The sequence below is a fragment of the Heterodontus francisci genome, unplaced genomic scaffold, assembly GCF_036365525.1.
Source record: "Heterodontus francisci isolate sHetFra1 unplaced genomic scaffold, sHetFra1.hap1 HAP1_SCAFFOLD_828, whole genome shotgun sequence".
Taxonomy (NCBI): Eukaryota; Metazoa; Chordata; class Chondrichthyes; order Heterodontiformes; family Heterodontidae; genus Heterodontus; species Heterodontus francisci.
In genome coordinates this window covers 1-24,084 of record NW_027141449.1, presented here as the reverse complement: position 1 = coordinate 24,084, position 24,084 = coordinate 1, and the positions used below count along the sequence as shown (strand labels likewise).

The 24,084-nt window shown below is 54.3% G+C and overlaps 1 protein-coding gene across 1 annotated transcript; it reads right to left on the bottom strand.

Moving 5' to 3' along the window:
• Positions 1-1,839: 1,839 nt before the first annotated feature.
• Positions 1,840-16,497, bottom strand: LOC137363781 (LIX1-like protein). The gene is made up of 2 exons (XM_068027337.1): positions 16,418-16,497; positions 1,840-2,813 (listed from the first exon to the last, which is right to left on the bottom strand). Exons 1-2 carry the CDS (start codon positions 16,487-16,489, stop codon positions 2,571-2,573), a joined length of 315 nt encoding a protein of 104 aa, XP_067883438.1. The 5' UTR covers positions 16,490-16,497; the 3' UTR covers positions 1,840-2,570.
• Positions 16,498-24,084: the final 7,587 nt, after the last annotated feature.

Sequence of the window (24,084 nt, the reverse complement as noted above, 5' to 3'; positions counted from 1 at the left end):
CATCTGTAGGGGCAGACAGGGCCTCAGTAAACCGAGGATATCTCATCTCAGAGGTGGCACCTCCAACAGTGCAGCACTCCCTCAGTACTGGCGCTGGGAGCGTCAGCCTGGATATTTGTGCTCACATCCTGGAGTGGGACTTGAACCCACAATCTTCTGATTTAGAGGCGACCATGCTACCCACTGTGCCACAGCTGCAACATTATCTACAAACATCCCCACTTCTGCCCTTATGCTGGAGGGCAGGTCATTGATGAAGCAGCTGAAGATGTTTGGGCCTGGGACACTACCCTGAGGAACTCCTGCAGTGATGTCCTGGGACTGAGATGATTGACCTCCAACAACCACAACCATCTTCCTTTGCGCTGGGTTTGACTCCAACCAGTGGAGAGTTTTCCCCCTGATTCCCATGGACTTTTCAGGGCTGCCTTGATGCCAAGGGCAGTCGCTCACACCTCACCTCTGAAGGCATACGGCATGCTTGCCTTCATCGGTCGGGGCATAGAGTATAAAAATAGGCAAGTCATGTTGCAGCTGTACAGAACCTTAGTTAGGCCACACTTAGAATATTGCGTGCAATTCTGGTCGCCACGCTACCAGAAGGACGTGGAGGCTTTGGAGAGGGTACAGAAGAGGTTTACCAGGATGTTGTCTGGTCTGGAGGGCATTAGCTATGAGGAGAAGTTGGATAAACTCGGATTGTTTTCACTGGAACGACGGAGGTAGAGGGGCGACATGATAGAGGTTTACAAAGTTATAAGCGGCATGGACAGAGTGGATAGTCAGAAGCTTTTACCCAGGGTGGAAGAGTCAGTTACTAGGGGACATAGGTTTAAGGTGAGAGGGGCAAAGTTTAGAGGGGATGTGCGAGGCAAGTTTTTTTACACAGAGGGTGGTGAGTGCCTGGAACTTGTTGCCGGGGGAGGTGGTGGAAGCAGGTACCATAGAGACGTTTAAGAGGCATCTTGACAAATACATGAATAGGATGGGAATAGAGGGATATGGACCCCGGAAGTGCAGAAGGTTTTAGTTTAGGCGGGCATCAAGATTGGCGCAGGCTTGGAGGGCCGAATGGCCTGTTCTTTGTTCTTCTCTTTGTTCTCTGGAGTTCAGCTCATTTGTCCAAGGCTGTACTGAGGGCAGGAGCTGAGTGGCCCAGGCAGAACCCAAACTGAGCGTCACTGAGCAGGTTAGTGCTGAGCAAGTACCACTTGATAGCACTGTGGTGACCCCTTCCATCACTTTACTGACGATTGAGAGTAGACTGATGGGGCGGGGGGGGGGAGGGGGGGAAGCAGTGTGATTTAGGGGTCTAGGACAAGGGGGCAAAACCTTAAATTTCAAGCCAGGCCATTCAGGGATGATGTCAGGTCGCACTTCTTCAAAGGGGGATTGGAAATCTGGAACTCTCCCTCCCCCCCCCCACCCAAAAAGCTGTCGAGGCAGTGTCAGGTGGGGGTTAATTGGAAACTTCCAAACTGAGAGGTGTATCGAGGGTTATAGAAGCAAGATGGTTGGATGGAAGAAGATACAAACCAGCCAAGATCGACCTGAAAAGGCTCGAGGGGCTGAATGGCCTCTCCCCCGTTCCATCCACGTTTAGCAGAACAGGGGCCCTGCACACCAACGGTCGAAAGGACATGACACGTGTGCGCCCACAGGACACAGGTGAAACCGAGTCCAGCGGAGTTACACCTCGGCTGGCGTGCGACAGGTCTGGGGAAAAAGGGCAGGGTCCGGAATGTCACGGCTGATCCGGGGGCCGGGGAAAGTCTGGGGATGTCAACGGTGGGATCGAGGTCCGGAAGCGGAGCATTCAACACAAAAGTACAAGAAATGTGAGAAAGCAATCGAGCTTTATTGGATCAAACGGCTGGGTACAAAGGACTGAGCCATCAGTCACCACGTATCAAATATATAATACTGCTCTTTATGTAAAACACTGGCGTTGGTACGAGTTTGGCGGAATATAAAACGCAGTCAGGAGGAAGTGAGAGGGAGCCCTTTGGATCAGAGTGCGAGATTACAGAATCTGTCCTGACTGAGAAACCTCAGTAACCAAGGAGGGAGGGAGTGCGAGGAAATCCTGCACAACAGGCAGAGCAATAGCTCCCGTGTCTTCAGAACAGAAATCTATCGCACTGCTCATTCCCGGGTGCGAGGGCTTAGTGTCCAATATCGGTCAGCTTGGGACACTAGGGATGGTGCCACGCAGGGGAAGAGGGATGCTCTCTACGACTGGTCTTGCTCATTCCAGGTTCCTCAGCAAATTAGTGCAAAAAAAGCTGAAGCTTGAAGCGGTCGAAAATGTGAAAAAGAATGAACGCTGTAAATACGGAGTGAGAAACAGAGGGCTGGAGACCATTAGAAACCTTCACTGCCAACACGAGGTGCTAACCGCATCTCCCTCTGAAGAATAAGCAGATGGTCAGTCAGTGAAGCCTGGCCGCAAATGCCCATTAAGTATAAAACGGTGTAAACTATCCGTGAGAGGGGCCGCTGGTGCCCTTTGACCGCCCAGGAGCCTGCCGCTGTCCGGCAGCTCAGTCAGACTGGGCGCTGGCAGAGCCTCAGCAGTTGGTTGTGTGTTTGGGGCCCAGTTGGCCGATGGCCAGCACCAGGATGTCCTTCTTCTCCTTGTGGAAGCGCAGCTCCTTGCCGGCCAGCCGCGCCTCCTCCAGCTCATGCTCGGTGCTGGCCAGCTCGCGGCCGATGATCCCCGGCATCTCGTGCTCCCGACTCACCCAGTCCATCGCCATGTGAGTGCGCATGTCATCATCCAGGGCTCTGTGCGAGTAGTGAGCCAGCACCTCCTGGAGTGGGGAGCAAGAAGGAAGGGCACGTGAGGTCCAGCTCCGTACCATCAGTGGCACAGTGCACCTGCTCGGACACCCTGCACCCGCTCGGACACCCTGCACCCTCTCGCACACCCTGCACCCTCTCGCACACCCTGCACCCTCTCGCACACCCTGCACCCGCTCGGACACCCTGCACCCTCTCGCACACCCTGCACCCGCTCGGACACCCTGCACCCGCTCGGACACCCTGCACCCGCTCGGACACCCTGCACCCTCTCGCACACCCTGCACCCGCTCGGACACCCTGCACCCGCTCGGACACCCTGCACCCGCTCGGACACCCTGCACCCGCTCGGACACCCTGCACCCTCTCGCACACCCTGCACCCGCTCGGACACCCTGCACCCGCTCGGACACCCTGCACCCGCTCGGACACCCTGCACCCGCTCGGACACCCTGCACCCTCTCGCACACCCTGCACCCTCTCGCACACCCTGCACCCTCTCGCACACCCTGACACAGTGCACCCGCTCGGACACCCTGCACCCGCTCGGACATACTGACACAGTGCACCCGCTCGGACACCCTGCACCCGCTCGGACACCCTGACACCAAGCACCCGCTCGGAAACCCTGCACCCGCTCGAACACCCTGCACCCTCTCGCACACTCTGACACCCTGCACCCGCTCGGGCACCCTGCACCAGCTCGGACATCCTGACACAGTGCACCCGCTCGGACACCCTGCACCCCCCCCTCGGACACCCAGACAAACTGCAACCCCCCCACCTCGGACACCCTGCACCTCCCCCCTCAGTGAACACTCTGACACACTGCAGCCCCCCCCCCCCCCCCCCCCGGACACCCTGACACACTGCACCCCCCTCTCAGTGAACTCACTGACACACTGCACCCCCCCCTCGGACACCCTGACACACTGCACCCCCCTCTCAGTGAACTCACTGACACACTGCACCCCCCCCTCGGACACCCTGACACACTGCATCCCCCCCTCAGTGAACACTGACACACTGCACTCCCCCCTCAGTGAACACCCTGACACACTGCAACCGCCCCCCCCTCAATGAACACCCTAACACACTGCACCCCCCCTTCGGACACCCTGACACACTGCACCCCCCTCTCAGTGAACTCACTGACACACTGCACCCCCCCCTCGGACACCCTGACACACTGCATCCCCCCCCTCAGTGAACACTGACACACTGCACTCCCCTCTCAGTGAACACCCTGACACACTGCAACCGCCCCCCCCTCAATGAACACCCTAACACACTGCACCCCCCCTTCGGACACCCTGACACACTGCACCCCCCCCTCGGCACCCTGATACACTGTACTCCCCCCCCACCTCAGTGAGCACCCTGACACACTGCAACCCCCCCTCAGTGAACACCCTGACACACTGCACCCCCCCCCCTCAGTGAACACCCTGACACACTGCACCCCCCCCCTCAGTGAACACTGACACACTGCACCCCCCCCCTCAGTGAACACTGACACACTGCACCCCCCCCCTCAGTGAACACTGACACACTGCACCCCCCCCCTCAGTGAACACTGACACACTGCACCCCCCCCCCTCAGTGAACACTGACACACTGCACCCCCCCCCCCTCAGTGAACACCCTGACACACTGCACCCCCCCCCTCAGTGAACACTGACACACTGCACTCCCCCCTCAGTGAACACCCTGACACACTGAACCCCCCCTCAGTGAACACTCTGACACACTGCACCCCCCCCCTCGGACACCCTGACACTGCACTCCCCCCTCAGTGAACACCCTGACACACTGCACTCCCCCCTCAGTGAACACCCTGACACACTGAACCCCCCCCTCAGTGAACACTCTGACACACTGCACCACCCCCTCGGACACCCTGACACTGCACTCCCCCCTCAGTGAACACCCTGACAAACTGCACTCCCCCCTCAGTGAACACCCTGACACACTGAACCCCCCCCTCAGTGAACACTCTGACACACTGCACCACCCCCTCGGACACCCTGACACTGCACTCCCCTCTCAGTGAACACCCTGACAAACTGCACCCCCCCCCTCAGTGAAGACTCTGACACACTGAACCCCCCCCCCTCGGACACCCTGACACACTGCACCCCCCCCTCGGACACCCTGACACACTGCACCCCCCCTCGGACAACCTGACACACTGCACTCCCCCCTCAGTGAACACTCTGACACACTGCACCACCCCCTCGGACACCCTGACACTGCACTCCCCTCTCAGTGAACACCCTGACAAACTGCACCCCCCCCCCTCAGTGAAGACTCTGACACACTGAACCCCCCCCCCTCGGACACCCTGACACACTGCACCCCCCCCTCGGACACCCTGACACACTGCACCCCCCCTCGGACAACCTGACACACTGCACTCCCCCCTCAGTGAACACCCTGACACACTGCACTCCCCCCTCAGTGAACACCCTGACACACTGCACCCCCCCCCCTCAGTGAACACCCTGACACACTGCACTCCCCCCTCAGTGAACACCCTGACACACTGCACCCCCTCCCCACAGTGAACACTCTGACACACTGCACCCCCCCCTCGGACACCCTGACACTTTGCACCCCCCCCCTCAGTGAACACTGACACACTGCACTCCCCCCTCAGTGGACACCCTGACACACTGCACCCCCCCCTCGGACACCCTGACACACTTACCCCCCCCTCAGTGAAAACTCTGACACACTGCACTCCCCACTCAGTGAACTCACTGACACACTGCACCCCCCCCTCGGACACCCTGACACACTTACCCCCCCCCCTCAGTGAACACTCTGACACACTGCACTCCCCACTCAGTGAACTCACTGACACACTGCACCCCCCCCTCGGACACCCTGACACACTGCACTCCCCCCTCAGTGAACACTGACACACTGCACTCCCCCCTCAGTGAACACCCTGACACACTGCACTCCCCCCTCAGTGAACACCCTGACACACTGCACTCCCCACCTCAGTGAACACCCTGACACACTGCACTCCCCCCTCAGTGAACTCACTGACACACTGCACCCCCCCCTCGGACACCCTGACACACTGCACCCCCCTCTCAGTGAACTCACTGACACACTGCACCCCCCCCTCGGACACCCTGACACACTGCATCCCCCCCTCAGTGAACACTGACACACTGCACTCCCCCCTCAGTGAACACCCTGACACACTGCAACCGCCCCCCCCTCAATGAACACCCTAACACACTGCACCCCCCCTTCGGACACCCTGACACACTGCACCCCCCTCTCAGTGAACTCACTGACACACTGCACCCCCCCCTCGGACACCCTGACACACTGCATCCCCCCCCTCAGTGAACACTGACACACTGCACTCCCCTCTCAGTGAACACCCTGACACACTGCAACCGCCCCCCCCTCAATGAACACCCTAACACACTGCACCCCCCCTTCGGACACCCTGACACACTGCACCCCCCCCTCGGCACCCTGATACACTGTACTCCCCCCCCACCTCAGTGAGCACCCTGACACACTGCAACCCCCCCTCAGTGAACACCCTGACACACTGCACCCCCCCCCCTCAGTGAACACCCTGACCCACTGCACTCCCCCCTCAGTGAACACCCTGACACACTGCACCCCCCCCCTCAGTGAACACTGACACACTGCACCCCCCCCCCTCAGTGAACACTGACACACTGCACCCCCCCCCTCAGTGAACACTGACACACTGCACCCCCCCCCTCAGTGAACACTGACACACTGCACCCCCCCCCTCAGTGAACACTGACACACTGCACCCCCCCCCCCTCAGTGAACACCCTGACACACTGCACCCCCCCCCTCAGTGAACACTGACACACTGCACTCCCCCCTCAGTGAACACCCTGACACACTGAACCCCCCCTCAGTGAACACTCTGACACACTGCACCCCCCCCCTCGGACACCCTGACACTGCACTCCCCCCTCAGTGAACACCCTGACACACTGCACTCCCCCCTCAGTGAACACCCTGACACACTGAACCCCCCCCTCAGTGAACACTCTGACACACTGCACCACCCCCTCGGACACCCTGACACTGCACTCCCCCCTCAGTGAACACCCTGACAAACTGCACTCCCCCCTCAGTGAACACCCTGACACACTGAACCCCCCCCTCAGTGAACACTCTGACACACTGCACCACCCCCTCGGACACCCTGACACTGCACTCCCCTCTCAGTGAACACCCTGACAAACTGCACCCCCCCCCTCAGTGAAGACTCTGACACACTGAACCCCCCCCCCTCGGACACCCTGACACACTGCACCCCCCCCTCGGACACCCTGACACACTGCACCCCCCCTCGGACAACCTGACACACTGCACTCCCCCCTCAGTGAACACTCTGACACACTGCACCACCCCCTCGGACACCCTGACACTGCACTCCCCTCTCAGTGAACACCCTGACAAACTGCACCCCCCCCCCTCAGTGAAGACTCTGACACACTGAACCCCCCCCCCTCGGACACCCTGACACACTGCACCCCCCCCTCGGACACCCTGACACACTGCACCCCCCCTCGGACAACCTGACACACTGCACTCCCCCCTCAGTGAACACCCTGACACACTGCACTCCCCCCTCAGTGAACACCCTGACACACTGCACCCCCCCCCCTCAGTGAACACCCTGACACACTGCACTCCCCCCTCAGTGAACACCCTGACACACTGCACCCCCTCCCCACAGTGAACACTCTGACACACTGCACCCCCCCCTCGGACACCCTGACACTTTGCACCCCCCCCCTCAGTGAACACTGACACACTGCACTCCCCCCTCAGTGGACACCCTGACACACTGCACCCCCCCCTCGGACACCCTGACACACTTACCCCCCCCTCAGTGAAAACTCTGACACACTGCACTCCCCACTCAGTGAACTCACTGACACACTGCACCCCCCCCTCGGACACCCTGACACACTTACCCCCCCCCCTCAGTGAACACTCTGACACACTGCACTCCCCACTCAGTGAACTCACTGACACACTGCACCCCCCCCTCGGACACCCTGACACACTGCACTCCCCCCTCAGTGAACACTGACACACTGCACTCCCCCCTCAGTGAACACCCTGACACACTGCACTCCCCCCTCAGTGAACACCCTGACACACTGCACTCCCCACCTCAGTGAACACCCTGACACACTGCACTCCCCCCTCAGTGAACACACTGACACACTGCACTCCCCACCTCAGTGAACACCCTGACACACTGCACTCCCCCCTCAGTGAACAACCTGACACACTGCACTCCCCACCTCAGTGAACACCCTGACACACTGCACTCCCCCCTCAGTGAACACACTGACACACTGCACTCCCCACCTCAGTGAACACCCTGACACACTGCACTCCCCCCTCAGTGAACACACTGACACACTGCACTCCCCCCTCAGTGAACAACCTGACACACTGCACTCCCCACCTCAGTGAACACCCTGACACACTGCACTCCCCCCTCAGTGAACACACTGACACACTGCACTCCCCACCTCAGTGAACACCCTGACACACTGCACTCCCCCCTCAGTGAACACACTGACACACTGCACTCCCCCCTCAGTGAACACCCTGACACACTGCACTCCCCCCTCAGTGAACACACTGACACACTGCATTCCCCCCTCAGTGAACACCCTGACACACTGCACCCCCCCTCAGTGAACACTGACACACTGCACTCCCCCCTCAGTGGACACACTGCACTCCCCCCTCAGTGAACACCCTGACACACTGCACTCCCCCCTCAGTGAACACCCTGACACACTGCACCCCCCCCCTCAGTGAACACCCTGACACACTGCACACCCTCCTCAGTGAACACCCTGACACACTGCACTCCCCCCTCAGTGAACACCCTGACACACTGCACCCCCCCCTCAGTGAACACTGACACACTGCAATCCCCCCTCAGTGAACACACTGACACACTGCACTCCCCCCTCAGTGAACACCCTGACCCACTGCACTCCCCCCTCAGTGAACACCCTGACCCACTGCACTCCCCCCTCAGTGAACACCCTGACACACTGCACCCCCCCTCAGTGAACACTGACACACTGCACACCTCCCTCAGTGAACACCCTGACACACTGCACTCCCCCCTCAGTGAACACCCTGACACACTGAACCCCCCCTCAGTGAACACTCTGACACACTGCACCCCCCCCCTCGGACACCCTGACACTGCACTCCCCCCTCAGTGAACACCCTGACAAACTGCACCCCCCCCTCAGTGAAGACTCTGACACACTGAACCCCCCCCCTTGGACACCCTGACACACTGCACCCCCCCCCCTTGGACACCCTGACACACTGCACCCCCCCTCGGACACCCTGACACACTGCACCCCCCCCTCGGACACCCTGACACACTGCACCCCCCCTCGGACACCCTGACACACTGCACCCCCCCTCAGTGAACACCCTGACACACTGCACCCCCCCCTCAGTCAACACCCTGACACACTGCACCCCCCCCCTCAGTGAACACCCTGACACACTGCACTCCCCCCTCAGTGAACACCCTGACACACTGCACCCCCCCTCAGTGAACACCCTGACACACTGCACCCCCCCCTCAGTGAACACTGACACACTGCACACCTCCCTCAATGAACACCCTGACACACTGCACCCCCCCCCAGTGAACACCCTGACACACTGCACCCCCCCCCCCAATGAACACCCTGACACACTGCACCCCCCCCCCTCTGTGAACACCCTGACACACTGCACCCCCCCTCGGACAACCTGACACACTGCACCCGCTCCCCCCTCAATGAGCACCCTGACACACTGCACCCCCCCCATCGGACACCCTGACACACTGCACTCCCCCCTCAGTGAACTCACTGACACACTGCACTTTCCCTCGGACAACCTCACACACTGCATCCCACATCGGACACTCTGACACACTGCACCCCCCCCCCCCTCAGACACCCTGACACACTGCACCCCCCCCCTCAGTGAACACCCTGACACACTGCACCCCCCCCTCAGTGAACACTCTGACACACTGCACCCCCCCCTCGGACACCCTGACACTTTGCAACCCCCCCCCCTCTCTGAAGACTGACACACTGCACTCCCCCCTCAGTGAACACCCTGACACACTGCACTCCCCCCTCAGTGGACACTCTGACACACTGAACCCCCCCCTCGGACAGCCTGACACACTGCACCCCCCCCCTCGGACAACCTCACACACTGCACCCCCCCTCGGACACCCTGACACACTGCACCCCCCCCTCAGTGAACACTGACACACTGCACCCCCCCCTCAGTGAACACCCTGACACACTGCACTCCCCCCTCAGTGAACACACTGACACACTGAACCCCCGCTCAGTGAACACTCTGACACACTGCACTCCCCCCTCAGTGAACACACTGACACACTGCACTCCCCCCTCAGTGAACACCCTGACACACTGCACTCCCCACCTCAGTGAACACCCTGACACACTGCACTCCCCCCTCAGTGAACACCCTGACACACTGCACCCCCCCCCCTCAGTGAACACCCTGACACACTGCACACCCTCCTCAGTGAACACCCTGACACACTGCACTCCCCCCTCAGTGAACACCCTGACACACTGCACCCCCCCCTCAGTGAACACTGACACACTGCAATCCCCCCTCAGTGAACACACTGACACACTGCACTCCCCCCTCAGTGAACACCCTGACCCACTGCAATCCCCCCTCAGTGAACACACTGACACACTGCACACCCTCCTCAGTGAACACCCTGACACACTGCACTCCCCCCTCAGTGAACACCCTGACACACTGCACCCCCCCTCAGTGAACACTGACACACTGCACTACCCCCTCAGTGAACACCCTGACCCACTGCACTCCCCCCTCAGTGAACACCCTGACACACTGCACCCCCCCTCAGTGAACACACTGACACACTGCACTCCCCCCTCAGTGAACACCCTGACCCACTGCACTCCCCCCTCAGTGAACACCCTGACCCACTGCACTCCCCCCTCAGTGAACACCCTGACACACCGCACCCCCCCTCAGTGAACACTGACACACTGCACTCCCCCCTCAGTGAACACCCTGACCCACTGCACTCCCCCCTCAGTGAACACCCTGACACACTGCACTCCCCACCTCAGTGAACACCCTGACACACTGCACTCCCCACCTCAGTGAACACCCTGACACACTGCACTCCCCCCTCAGTGAACACACTGACACACTGCACTCCCCCCTCAGTGAACACACTGACACACTGCATTCCCCCCTCAGTGAACACCCTGACACACTGCACCCCCCCCCCTCAGTGAACACTGACACACTGCACTCCCCCCTCAGTGAACACCCTGACAAACTGCACTCCCCCCTCAGTGGACACACTGCACTCCCCCCTCAGTGAACACCCTGACACAATGCACTCCCCCCTCAGTGAACACCCTGACACACTGCACCCCCCCCTCAGTGAACACCCTGACACACTGCACACCCCCCTCAGTGAACACCCTGACCCACTGCACTCCCCCCTCAGTGAACACCCTGACACACTGCACTCCCCCCTCAGTGAACACCCTGACCCACTGCACTCCCCCCTCAGTGAACACCCTGACACACTGCACCCCCCCCCTCAGTGAACACTGACACACTGCACTCCCCCCTCAGTGAACACCCTGACACACTGCACACCCCCCTCAGTGAACACCCTGACCCACTGCACTCCCCCCTCAGTGAACACACTGACACACTGCACTCCCCCCTCAGTGAACACCCTGACACACTGCACTCCCCACCTCAGTGAACACCCTGACACACTGCACTCCCCCCTCAGTGAACACCCTGACACACTGCACTCCCCACCTCAGTGAACACCCTGACACACTGCACTCCCCACCTCAGTGAACACCCTGACACACTGCACTCCCCCCTCAGTGAACACACTGACACACTGCACTCCCCCCTCAGTGAACACACTGACACACTGCATTCCCCCCTCAGTGAACACCCTGACACACTGCACCCCCCCCCCTCAGTGAACACTGACACACTGCACTCCCCCCTCAGTGAACACCCTGACAAACTGCACTCCCCCCTCAGTGGACACACTGCACTCCCCCCTCAGTGAACACCCTGACACAATGCACTCCCCCCTCAGTGAACACCCTGACACACTGCACCCCCCCCTCAGTGAACACCCTGACACACTGCACACCCCCCTCAGTGAACACCCTGACCCACTGCACTCCCCCCTCAGTGAACACCCTGACACACTGCACTCCCCCCTCAGTGAACACCCTGACCCACTGCACTCCCCCCTCAGTGAACACCCTGACACACTGCACCCCCCCCCCTCAGTGAACACTGACACACTGCACTCCCCCCTCAGTGAACACCCTGACACACTGCACACCCCCCTCAGTGAACACCCTGACCCACTGCACTCCCCCCTCAGTGAACACCCTGACACACTGCACCCCCCCCCCTCAGTGAACACTGACACACTGCACTCCCCCCTCAGTGAACACCCTGACACACTGCACACCCCCCTCAGTGAACACCCTGACCCACTGCACTCCCCCATCAGTGAACACCCTGACACACTGCACTCCCCCCTCAGTGAACACCCTGACACACTGCACCCCCCCCTCAGTGAACACTGACACACTGCACTCCCCCCTCAGTGAACACTGACACACTGCACTCCCCCCTCAGTGAACACCCTGACAAACTGCACTCCCCCCTCAGTGGACACACTGCACTCCCCCCTCAGTGAACACCCTGACACAATGCACTCCCCCCTCAGTGAACACCCTGACACACTGCACCCCCCCCTCAGTGAACACCCTGACACACTGCACACCCCCCCCTCGGACACCCTGACACACTGCACCCCCCTCTCAGTGAACAGTGACACACTGCAGCCCCCCCTCAGTGAACACCCTGACACACTGCACCCCCCCCCCAATGAGCACCCTGACACACTGCACCCCCCCTCAGTGAACACCCTGACACACTGCACCCCCCCCCCCAATGAGCACCCTGACACACTGCACCCCCCCTCAGTGAACACCCTGACACACTGCACCCCCCCCCAATGAACACCCTGACACACTGCACCCCCCCTCAGTGAACACCCTGACACACTGCACCCCCCCCCGTGAACACCTTGACACACGGCACCCGCCCCCCCCTCAATGAACACACTGACACACTGCACTCACACCTCAGTGAACACCCTGACACACTGCACCCACTCCCCCCTCAGTGAACACCCTGACACACTGCACCCCCCCCTCAGTGAACACTGACACACTGCACTCCCCCCTCAGTGAACACCCTGACACACTGAACCCCCCCCTCAGTGAACACTCTGACACACTGCACCCCCCCCTCGGACACCCTGACACTGCACTCCCCCCTCAGTGAACACCCTGACAAACTGCACCCCCCCCCTCAGTGAAGACTCTGACACACTGAACCCCCCCCCCCCCTCGGACACCCTGACACACTGCACCCCCCCCCCCTCGGACACCCTGACACGCTGCACCCCCCCTCGGACACCCTGACACACTGCACCCTCCCCTCGGACACCCTAACACACTGCACCCCCCTCTCAGTGAACAGTGACACATTGCACTCCCCCCTCAGTGAACACCCTGACACACTGCACCCCCCCCTCGGACACCCTGACACACTGCACCCTCCCCTCGGACACCCTGACACACTGCACCCCACTCTCAGTGAACACTGACACACTGCACTCCCCCCTCAGTGAACACTGACACATTGCACTCCCCCCTCAGTGAACACTGACACACTGCACCCCCCCCTCGGACACCCTGACACACTGCACTCCACTCTCAGTGAACAGTGACACATTGCACTCCCCCCTCAGTGAACACCCTGACACACTGCACCCCCCCCTCAGAGATCCCTGACACACTGCACCCCCCCTCGGACACCCTGACACATTGCACCCCCCCTCAGTGAACACCCTGACCCACTGTACTCCCCCCTCAGTGAACACCCTGACACACTGCACCCCCCCCCCCTCAGTGAACCCTGACACACTGCACTCCCCCCTCAGTGAACACCCTGACACACTGCACCCCCCCCCTCAGTGAACACCCTGACACACTGCACCCCCCCCTCAGAGATCCCTGACACACTGCACCCCCCCTCAGTGAACACCCTGACACACTGCACCTGCCCCCCTCAATGAACACCCTGACACACTGTACCCCCCCCTCAATGAACACCCTGACACACTGCACCCCCCCCTCAATGAACACCCTGACACACTGTACCCACCCCTCAGTGAACTCCCTGACACACTGTACCCCCCCCTCAATGAACACCCTGACACACTGCACCCACCCCTCAGTGAACTCCCTGACACACTGCACCCGCCCCCCCCCAGTGAACACCCTGACACACTGCACCCGCCCCCCCTCAGTGAACACCCTGACAAACTGCACCCCCCCCAGTGAACACCCTGACACACTGTACCCACCCCTCAGTGAACACCCTGACACACTGTACCCACCCCTCAGTGAACACCCTGACACACTGTACCCCCCCCTCAATGAACACCCTGACACACTGTACCCCTCCATCAGTGAACTCCCTGACACACTGCACCCCCCCCAGTGAACACCCTGACACACTGCACCCCCCCCAGTGAACACCCTGACACACTGCACCCCCCCCAGTGAACACCCTGACACACTGCACCCGCCCCCCCCCCAGTGAACACCCTGACACACTGCACCCCCCCCAGTGAACACCCTGACACACTGTACCCACCCCTCAGTGAACACCCTGACACACTGTACCCCTCCATCAGTGAACACCCTGACACACTGCACCCCCCCCAGTGAACACCCTGACACACTGTACCCACCCCTCAGTGAACACCCTGACACACTGTACCCCTCCATCAGTGAACACCCTGACACACTGCACCCCCCCCAGTGAACACCCTGACACACTGTACCCACCCCTCAGTGAACACCCTGACACACTGTACCCCTCCATCAGTGAACTCCCTGACACACTGCACCCCCCCCAGTGAACACCCTGACACACTGCATCCCCCACCCCCCCCACTCAGTGAACACCCTGACACACTGCACCCTCTCAATGAACACACTGCACGCACACTCGGACACCCTGACACACTGCACCCCCTCGATGAACTTAGAAAAGCACAGTACGATTAGACATTTTTGACATTTTTTTTCAAAAGGAAAATCGTGTTTTAACAAATTTTTCTGTGTTTTTTGAGGATATTTCCAGTAGGGTTGATAAAGAGGAACCAGTAGATGTTGTATAACTGGATTTCCAAAAGGCATTTGATAAGGTGCCACATAAAAGATTAATAATGCAAGATAAGTGCTAATGGAGTTGGGCATAGTATATTACCATGGATAGAGGATTGGTTTACAGACAGGAAGCAGAGAGTGGGGATAAATGGGGCATTTTCAAGTTGACGGGCAGTGAATAGTGGAGTGCTGCAAGGATCAGGGCTGGGGCCTCAACTATTTACAGTCTATATCTATAGATGAAGAGACAGAGAGTAATGCATCTAGGTTTGCTGATCATACAAAGGTGGGTGCGATGGAAGTTGTGAGGACAGAGACAGGCGGCAAAGAGATATTAACAGGTTAAGTGAGTGGGCAACAAGGCAGGAGATGGAATATAATGTGGGGAAAGTGTGAAGTCATTCACTGGTGGCAAGAATAGAAAAGCAGAATTTTTTTTTCAAGTGTGAAACTTTCAAATGTTGATGTTCAGGAATGCAGGAAGTTAACATGCAGGTACAGCAAGTAGGAAGGTAAATGGCACGTTGGCCTTTATTGTAAGGGGACTGGAGTACATGAATAAAGGAAGTCTTGCTACAATTGTACAGGGTTTTGGTGAGACTACATCTGGAATACCGTGCGTAGTTTTGGTCTCCATATCTCAGAAAGGATATACTTGCATTGGAGGCAGGACAGTGAAGGTTCACTCAATTGATCCCTGGGATGAGGGGGTTGTCCGATGATGAGAGGCTGAGTAAATTGGGTCTATACTCTCTAGTTTAGTAGAATGAGAGCCGATCTCATTGAAATCTATAAGATTCTGAAGGAGCTGGATAGGGTAGACACTGAGAGATTGTTTCCACTGGGAGCAGAGTCTCAGGACGAGGGGCCAATCCTTGTGGACTGAGATGAGGAGAAATTATGTCACTGAGGGTTGTGGATGCGCCATTACTGAGCGTATTCAAGACTGAGAGAGAGAGATTTGTGGTCTCTCAGGGAATTAAGGGATATGGGGAGTAGGTGGGAAAGTGAATTTGAAGCTGAACATCAGCTACGATAGCACTGAATGGCGGAGCAGGCTCGAGGGGCTGAATGGCCTACTCCTGCTCCTATTTCTTATGTTCACACACCGTGGTCCACCCCACAGGAGATCCATTCATTCATTGTTGAAATATACTGTTAGAGTGTATTCCAGGCCTGTGCCATGGTCACTGTGCAATTCCGGCTGTGTGGGGATTTACCTGTCGAGAGCACTGTCGTTCCCTCATAGCCTTCAGGCTCCCATTCCAATGGAGAAGTTGAAATACAGTCATCAGCTCCTGGAATGGGAATTGACAACGTGTAGAGATATGGATAAAGGCAGAAAAAAGTCCAATCCATCCAGCCTCTAATACACTAACACTCTCAGACTCTCTCTCTGATACACTAACACTCTCACAGACTCTCTCTCTCATACACTAACACTCTCACAGACTCTCTGATACACTAACACTCTCACAGACTCGCTCTCTCATACACTAACACTCTCACAGACTCTCTCTCTGATACACTAACACCCTCACAGACTCTCTCTCTGATACACTAACACTCTCACAGACTCTCTCTCTGATACACTAACACCCTCACAGACTCTCTCTCTGATACACTAACACTCTCACAGACTCTCTCTCTGATACACTAACACTCTCACAGACTCTCTCTCTCATACACTAACACTCTCACAGACTCTCTCTCTGATACACTAACACTCTCACAGACTCTCTGATACACTAACACTCTCAGACTCTCTCTCTGATACACTAACACTCTCACAGACTCTCTCTCTGATACACTAACACTCTCACAGACTCTCTCTCTGATACACTAACACTCTCACAGACTCTCTCTCTGATACACTAACACTCTCACAGACTCGCTCTCTCATACACTAACACTCTCACAGACTCTCTCTCTGATACACTAACACCCTCACAGACTCTCTCTCTGATACACTAACACTCTCACAGACTCTCTCTCTGATACACTAACACTCTCACAGACTCTCTCTCTCATACACTAACACTCTCACAGACTCTCTCTCTGATACACTAACACTCTCACAGACTCTCTGATACACTAACACTCTCACAGACTCTCTCTCTGATACACTAACACTCTCACAGACTCTCTCTCTGATACACTAACACCCTCACAGACTCTCTCTCTGATACACTAACACTCTCACAGACTCTCTCTCTGATACACTAACACTCTCACAGACTCTCTCTCTGATACACTAACACCCTCACAGACTCTCTCTCTGATACACTAACACTCTCACAGACTCTCTCTCTGATACACTAACACTCTCACAGACTCTCTCTCTCATACACTAACACTCTCACAGACTCTCTCTCTGATACACTAACACTCTCACAGACTCTCTCTGATACACTAACACTCTCACAGACTCTCTCTCTCATACACTAACACTCTCACAGACTCTCTCTCTGATACACTAACACCCTCACAGACTCTCTCTCTGATACACTAACACTCTCACAGACTCTCTCTCTCATACACTAACACTCTCACAGACTCTCTCTCTGATACACGAACACTCTCACAGACTCTCTCTCTGATACACTAACACTCTCACAGACTCTCTCTCTCATACACTAACACTCTCACAGACTCTCTCTCTGATACACTAACACCCTCACAGACTCTCTCTCTGATACACTAACACTCTCACAGACTCTCTCTCTCATACACTAACACTCTCACAGACTCTCTCTCTGATACACGAACACTCTCACAGACTCTCTCTCTGATACACTAACACTCTCACAGACTCTCTCTCTGATACACTAACACTCTCAGACTCTCTCTCTGATACACTAACACTCTCACAGACTCTCTCTCTGATACACTAACACTCTCACAGGCTCTCTCTCTGATACACTAACACTCTCAGACTCTCTCTCTGATACACTAACACTCTCACAGACTCTCTCTCTGATACACTAACACTCTCACAGACTCTCTCTCTGATACACTAACACTCTCAGACTCTCTCTCTGATACACTAACACGCTCACAGACTCTCTGATACACTAACACTCTCACAGACTCTCTCTCTGATACACTAACACTCTCTCAGACTCTCTCTCTGATACACTAACACTCTCACAGACTCTCTCTCTGATACACTAACACTCTCACAGACTCTCTCTCTGATACACTAACACTCTCAGACTCTCTCTCTGATACACTAACACTCTCACAGTCTCTCTCTCTGATACACTAACACTCTCAGACTCTCTCTCTGATACACTAACACTCTCACAGACTCTCTCTCTGATACACTAACACTCTCAGACTCTCTCTCTGATACACTAACACTCTCACAGACTCTCTCTCTGATACACTAACACTCTCAGACTCTCTCTCTGATACACTAACACTCTCACAGACTCTCTCTCTGATACACTAACACTCTCAGACTCTCTCTCTGATACACTAACACTCTCACAGACTCTCTCTCTGATACACTAACACTCTCACAGACTCTCTCTCTGATACACTAACACTCTCAGACTCTCTCTCTGATACACTAACACTCTCACAGACTCTCTCTCTGATACACTAACACTCTCACAGACTCTCTCTCTGATACACTAACACTCTCAGACTCTCTCTGATACACTAACACTCTCACAGACTCTCTCTCTGATACACTAACACTCTCACAGACTCTCTCTCTAATAGATTAACACTCTCACAGACTCTCTCTCTGATACACTAACACTCTCACAGACTCTCTCTCTGATACACTAACACTCTCACAGACTCTCTCTCTGATACACTAACACTCTCACAGACTCTCTCTCTGATACACTAACACTCTCACAGACTCTCTCTCTGATACACTAACACTCTCACAGACTCTCTCTCTGATACACTAACACTCTCACAGACTCTCTCTGATACACTAACACTCTCACAGACTCTCTCTCTGATACACTAACACTCTCACAGACTCTCTCTCTGATACACTAACACTCTCACAGACTCTCTCTCTGATACACTAACACTCTCACAGACTCTCTCTCTGATACACTAACACTCTCACAGACTCTCTCTCTGATACACTAACACTCTCACAGACTCTCTCTCTGATACACTAACACTCTCACAGACTCTCTCTCTGATACACTAACACTCTCACAGACTCTCTCTCTCATACACTAACACTCTCACAGACTCTCTCTCTGATACACTAACACTCTCACAGACTCTCTGATACACTAACACTCTCACAGACTCTCTGATACACTAACACTCTCACAGACTCTCTCTCTCATACACTAACACTCTCACAGACTCTCTCTGATACACTAACACTCTCACAGACTCTCTCTCTCATACACTAACACTCTCACAGACTCTCTCTCTGATACACTAACACCCTCACAGACTCTCTCTCTGATACACTAACACTCTCACAGACTCTCTCTCTCATACACTAACACTCTCACAGACTCTCTCTCTGATACACTAACACTCTCACAGACTCTCTCTCTGATACACTAACACTCTCACAGACTCTCTCTCTCATACACTAACACTCTCACAGACTCTCTCTCTGATACACTAACACCCTCACAGACTCTCTCTCTGATACACTAACACTCTCACAGACTCTCTCTCTCATACACTAACACTCTCACAGACTCTCTCTCTGATACACGAACACTCTCACAGACTCTCTCTCTGATACACTAACACTCTCACAGACTCTCTCTCTGATACACTAACACTCTCAGACTCTCTCTCTGATACACTAACACTCTCACAGACTCTCTCTCTGATACACTAACACTCTCACAGGCTCTCTCTCTGATACACTAACACTCTCAGACTCTCTCTCTGATACACTAACACTCTCACAGACTCTCTCTCTGATACACTAACACTCTCACAGACTCTCTCTCTGATACACTAACACTCTCAGACTCTCTCTCTGATACACTAACACGCTCACAGACTCTCTGATACACTAACACTCTCACAGACTCTCTCTCTGATACACTAACACTCTCTCAGACTCTCTCTCTGATACACTAACACTCTCACAGACTCTCTCTCTGATACACTAACACTCTCACAGACTCTCTCTCTGATACACTAACACTCTCAGACTCTCTCTCTGATACACTAACACTCTCACAGTCTCTCTCTCTGATACACTAACACTCTCAGACTCTCTCTCTGATACACTAACACTCTCACAGACTCTCTCTCTGATACACTAACACTCTCAGACTCTCTCTCTGATACACTAACACTCTCACAGACTCTCTCTCTGATACACTAACACTCTCAGACTCTCTCTCTGATACACTAACACTCTCACAGACTCTCTCTCTGATACACTAACACTCTCAGACTCTCTCTCTGATACACTAACACTCTCACAGACTCTCTCTCTGATACACTAACACTCTCACAGACTCTCTCTCTGATACACTAACACTCTCAGACTCTCTCTCTGATACACTAACACTCTCACAGACTCTCTCTCTGATACACTAACACTCTCACAGACTCTCTCTCTGATACATTAACACTCTCACAGACTCTCTCTCTGATACACTAACACTCTCACAGACTCTCTCTCTGATACACTAACACTCTCAGACTCTCTCTCTGATACACTAACACCCTCACAGACTCTCTCTCTGATACACTAACACTCTCACAGACTCTCTCTCTGATACACCAACACTCTCACAGACTCTCTCTCTGATACACTAACACTCTCACAGACTCTCTCTCTGATACACTAACACTCTCACAGACTCTCTGATACACTAACACTCTCACAGACTCTCTCTCTGATACACTAACACTCTCACAGACTCTCTCTGATACACTAACACTCTCACAGACTCTCTGATACACTAACACTCTCACAGACTCTCTCTCTGATACACTAACACTCTCACAGACTCTCTCTCTGATACACTAACACTCTCACAGACTCTCTCTCTGATACACTAACACTCTCACAGACTCTCTCTCTGATACACTAACACTCTCACAGACTCTCTGATACACTAACACTCTCACAGACTCTCTCTCTGATACACTAACACTCTCACAGACTCTCTCTCTGATACACTAACACTCTCACAGACTCTCTCTGATACACTAACACTCTCACAGACTCTCTCTCTGATACATTAACACTCTCACAGACTCTCTCTCTGATACACTAACACTCTCACAGACTCTCTCTCTGATACACTAACACTCTCACAGACTCTCTCTCTGATACACTAACACTCTCAGACTCTCTCTCTGATACACTAACACTCTCACAGACTCTCTCTCTGATACACTAACACTCTCACAGACTCTCTCTCTGATACACTAACACTCTCACAGACACTCTCTCTGATAGATTAACACTCTCACAGACTCTCTCTCTGATACACTAACACTCTCAGAGACTCTCTCTCTGATACACTAACACTCTCACAGACTCTCTCTCTGATACACTAACACTCTCACAGACTCTCTCTCTGATACACTAACACTCTCACAGACTCTCTCTCTGATACACTAACACTCTCACAGACTCTCTCTCTGATACACTAACACTCTCACAGACTCTCTCTCTGATACACTAACACTCTCACAGACTCTCTCTCTGATACACTAACACTCTCACAGACTCTCTCTCTGATACACTAACACTCTCACAGACTCTCTCTCTGATACACTAACACTCTCACAGACTCTCTCTCTGATACACTAACACTCTCACAGACTCTCTCTCTGATACACTAACACTCTCACAGACTCTCTCTCTGATACACTAACACTCTCAGACTCTCTCTCTGATACACTAACACTCTCACAGACTCTCTGATACACTAACACTCTCACAGACTCTCTCTCTGATACACTAACACTCTCACAGACTCTCTCTCTGATACACTAACACTCTCACAGACTCTCTCTCTGATACACTAACACTCTCACAGACTCTCTCTCTGATACATTAACACTCTCACAGACTCTCTCTCTGATACACTAACACTCTCACAGACTCTCTCTCTGATACACTAACACTCTCACAGACTCTCTCTCTGATACACTAACACTCTCAGACTCTCTCTCTGATACACTAACACTCTCACAGACTCTCTCTCTGATACACTAACACTCTCACAGACTCTCTCTCTGATACAATAACACTCTCACAGACTCTCTCTCTGATACACTAACACTCTCACAGACTCTCTCTCTGATACACTAACACTCTCACAGACTCTCTCTCTGATACACTAACACTCTCACAGACTCTCTCTCTGATACACTAACACTCTCACAGACTCTCTCTCTGATACACTAACACTCTCACAGACTCTCTCTGATAGATTAACACTCTCACAGACTCTCTCTCTGATACACTAACACTCTCAGAGACTCTCTCTCTGATACACTAACACTCTCACAGACTCTCTCTCTGATACACTAACACTCTCACAGACTCTCTCTCTGATACACTAACACTCTCACAGACTCTCTCTCTGATACACTAACACCCTCACAGACTCTCTCTCTGATACACTAACACTCTCACAGACTCTCTCTCTGATACACTAACACTCTCACAGACTCTCTCTCTGATACACTAACACTCTCACAGACTCTCTCTCTGATACACTAACACTCTCACAGACTCTCTCTCTGATACACTAACACCCTCACAGACTCTCTGATACACTAACACTCTCACAGACTCTCTCTCTGATACACTAACACTCTCACAGACTCTCTCTCTGATACACTAACACTCTCACAGACTCTCTCTCTGATACACTAACACTCTCACAGACTCTCTCTCTGATACACTAACACTCTCACAGACTCTCTCTCTGATACACTAACACTCTCACAGACTCTCTCTCTGATACACTAACACTCTCACAGACTCTCTCTCTGATACACTAACACTCTCAGACTCTCTCTCTGATACACTAACACTCTCACAGACTCTCTCTCTGATAGACTAACACTCTCACAGACTCTCTCTCTGATACACTAACACTCTCACAGACTCTCTCTCTGATACACTAACACTCTCACAGACTCTCTCTCTGATACACTAACACTCTCACAGACTCTCTCTCTGATACACTAACACTCTCACAGACTCTCTCTCTGATACACTAACACTCTCACAGACTCTCTCTCTGATAGATTAACACTCTCACAGACACTCTCTCTGATACACTAACACTCTCACAGACTCTCTCTCTGATACACTAACACTCTCACAGACTCTCTCTCTGATACACTAACACCCTCACAGACTCTCTCTCTGATACATTAACACTCTCACAGACTCTCTCTCTGATACACTAACACTCTCACAGACTCTCTCTCTGATAGATTAACACTCTCACAGACACTCTCTCTGATACACTAACACTCTCACAGACTCTCTCTCTGATACACTAACACTCTCACAGACTCTCTCTCTGATACACTAACACTCTCACAGACTCTCTCTCTGATACACTAACACCCTCACAGACTCTCTCTCTGATACATTAACACTCTCACAGACTCTCTCTCTGATACACTAACACTCTCAGAGACTCTCTCTCTGATACACTAACACTCTCACAGACTCTCTCTCTGATACACTAACACTCTCACAGACTCTCTCTCTGATACACTAACACTCTCACAGACTCTCTCTCTGATACACTAACACTCTCACAGACTCTCTCTCTGATACACTAACACTCTCACAGACTCTCTCTCTGATACACTAACACTCTCACAGACTCTCTCTCTGATACACTAACACTCTCACAGACTCTCTCTCTGATACACTAACACTCTA

What these genes read in the sequence shown, in the direction of transcription:
- LOC137363781 (XM_068027337.1), bottom strand. Translation starts at nt 16,489, where the DNA reads ATGACTGTATTTCAACTTCTCCATTGGAATGGGAGCCTGAAGGCTATG. An exon ending in AACGACAGTGCTCTCGACAG is followed by an intron (nt 2,814 to 16,417) that starts GTAAATCCCCAC and finishes TCCCCACTCCAG; the next exon opens with GAGGTGCTGGCTCACTACTC.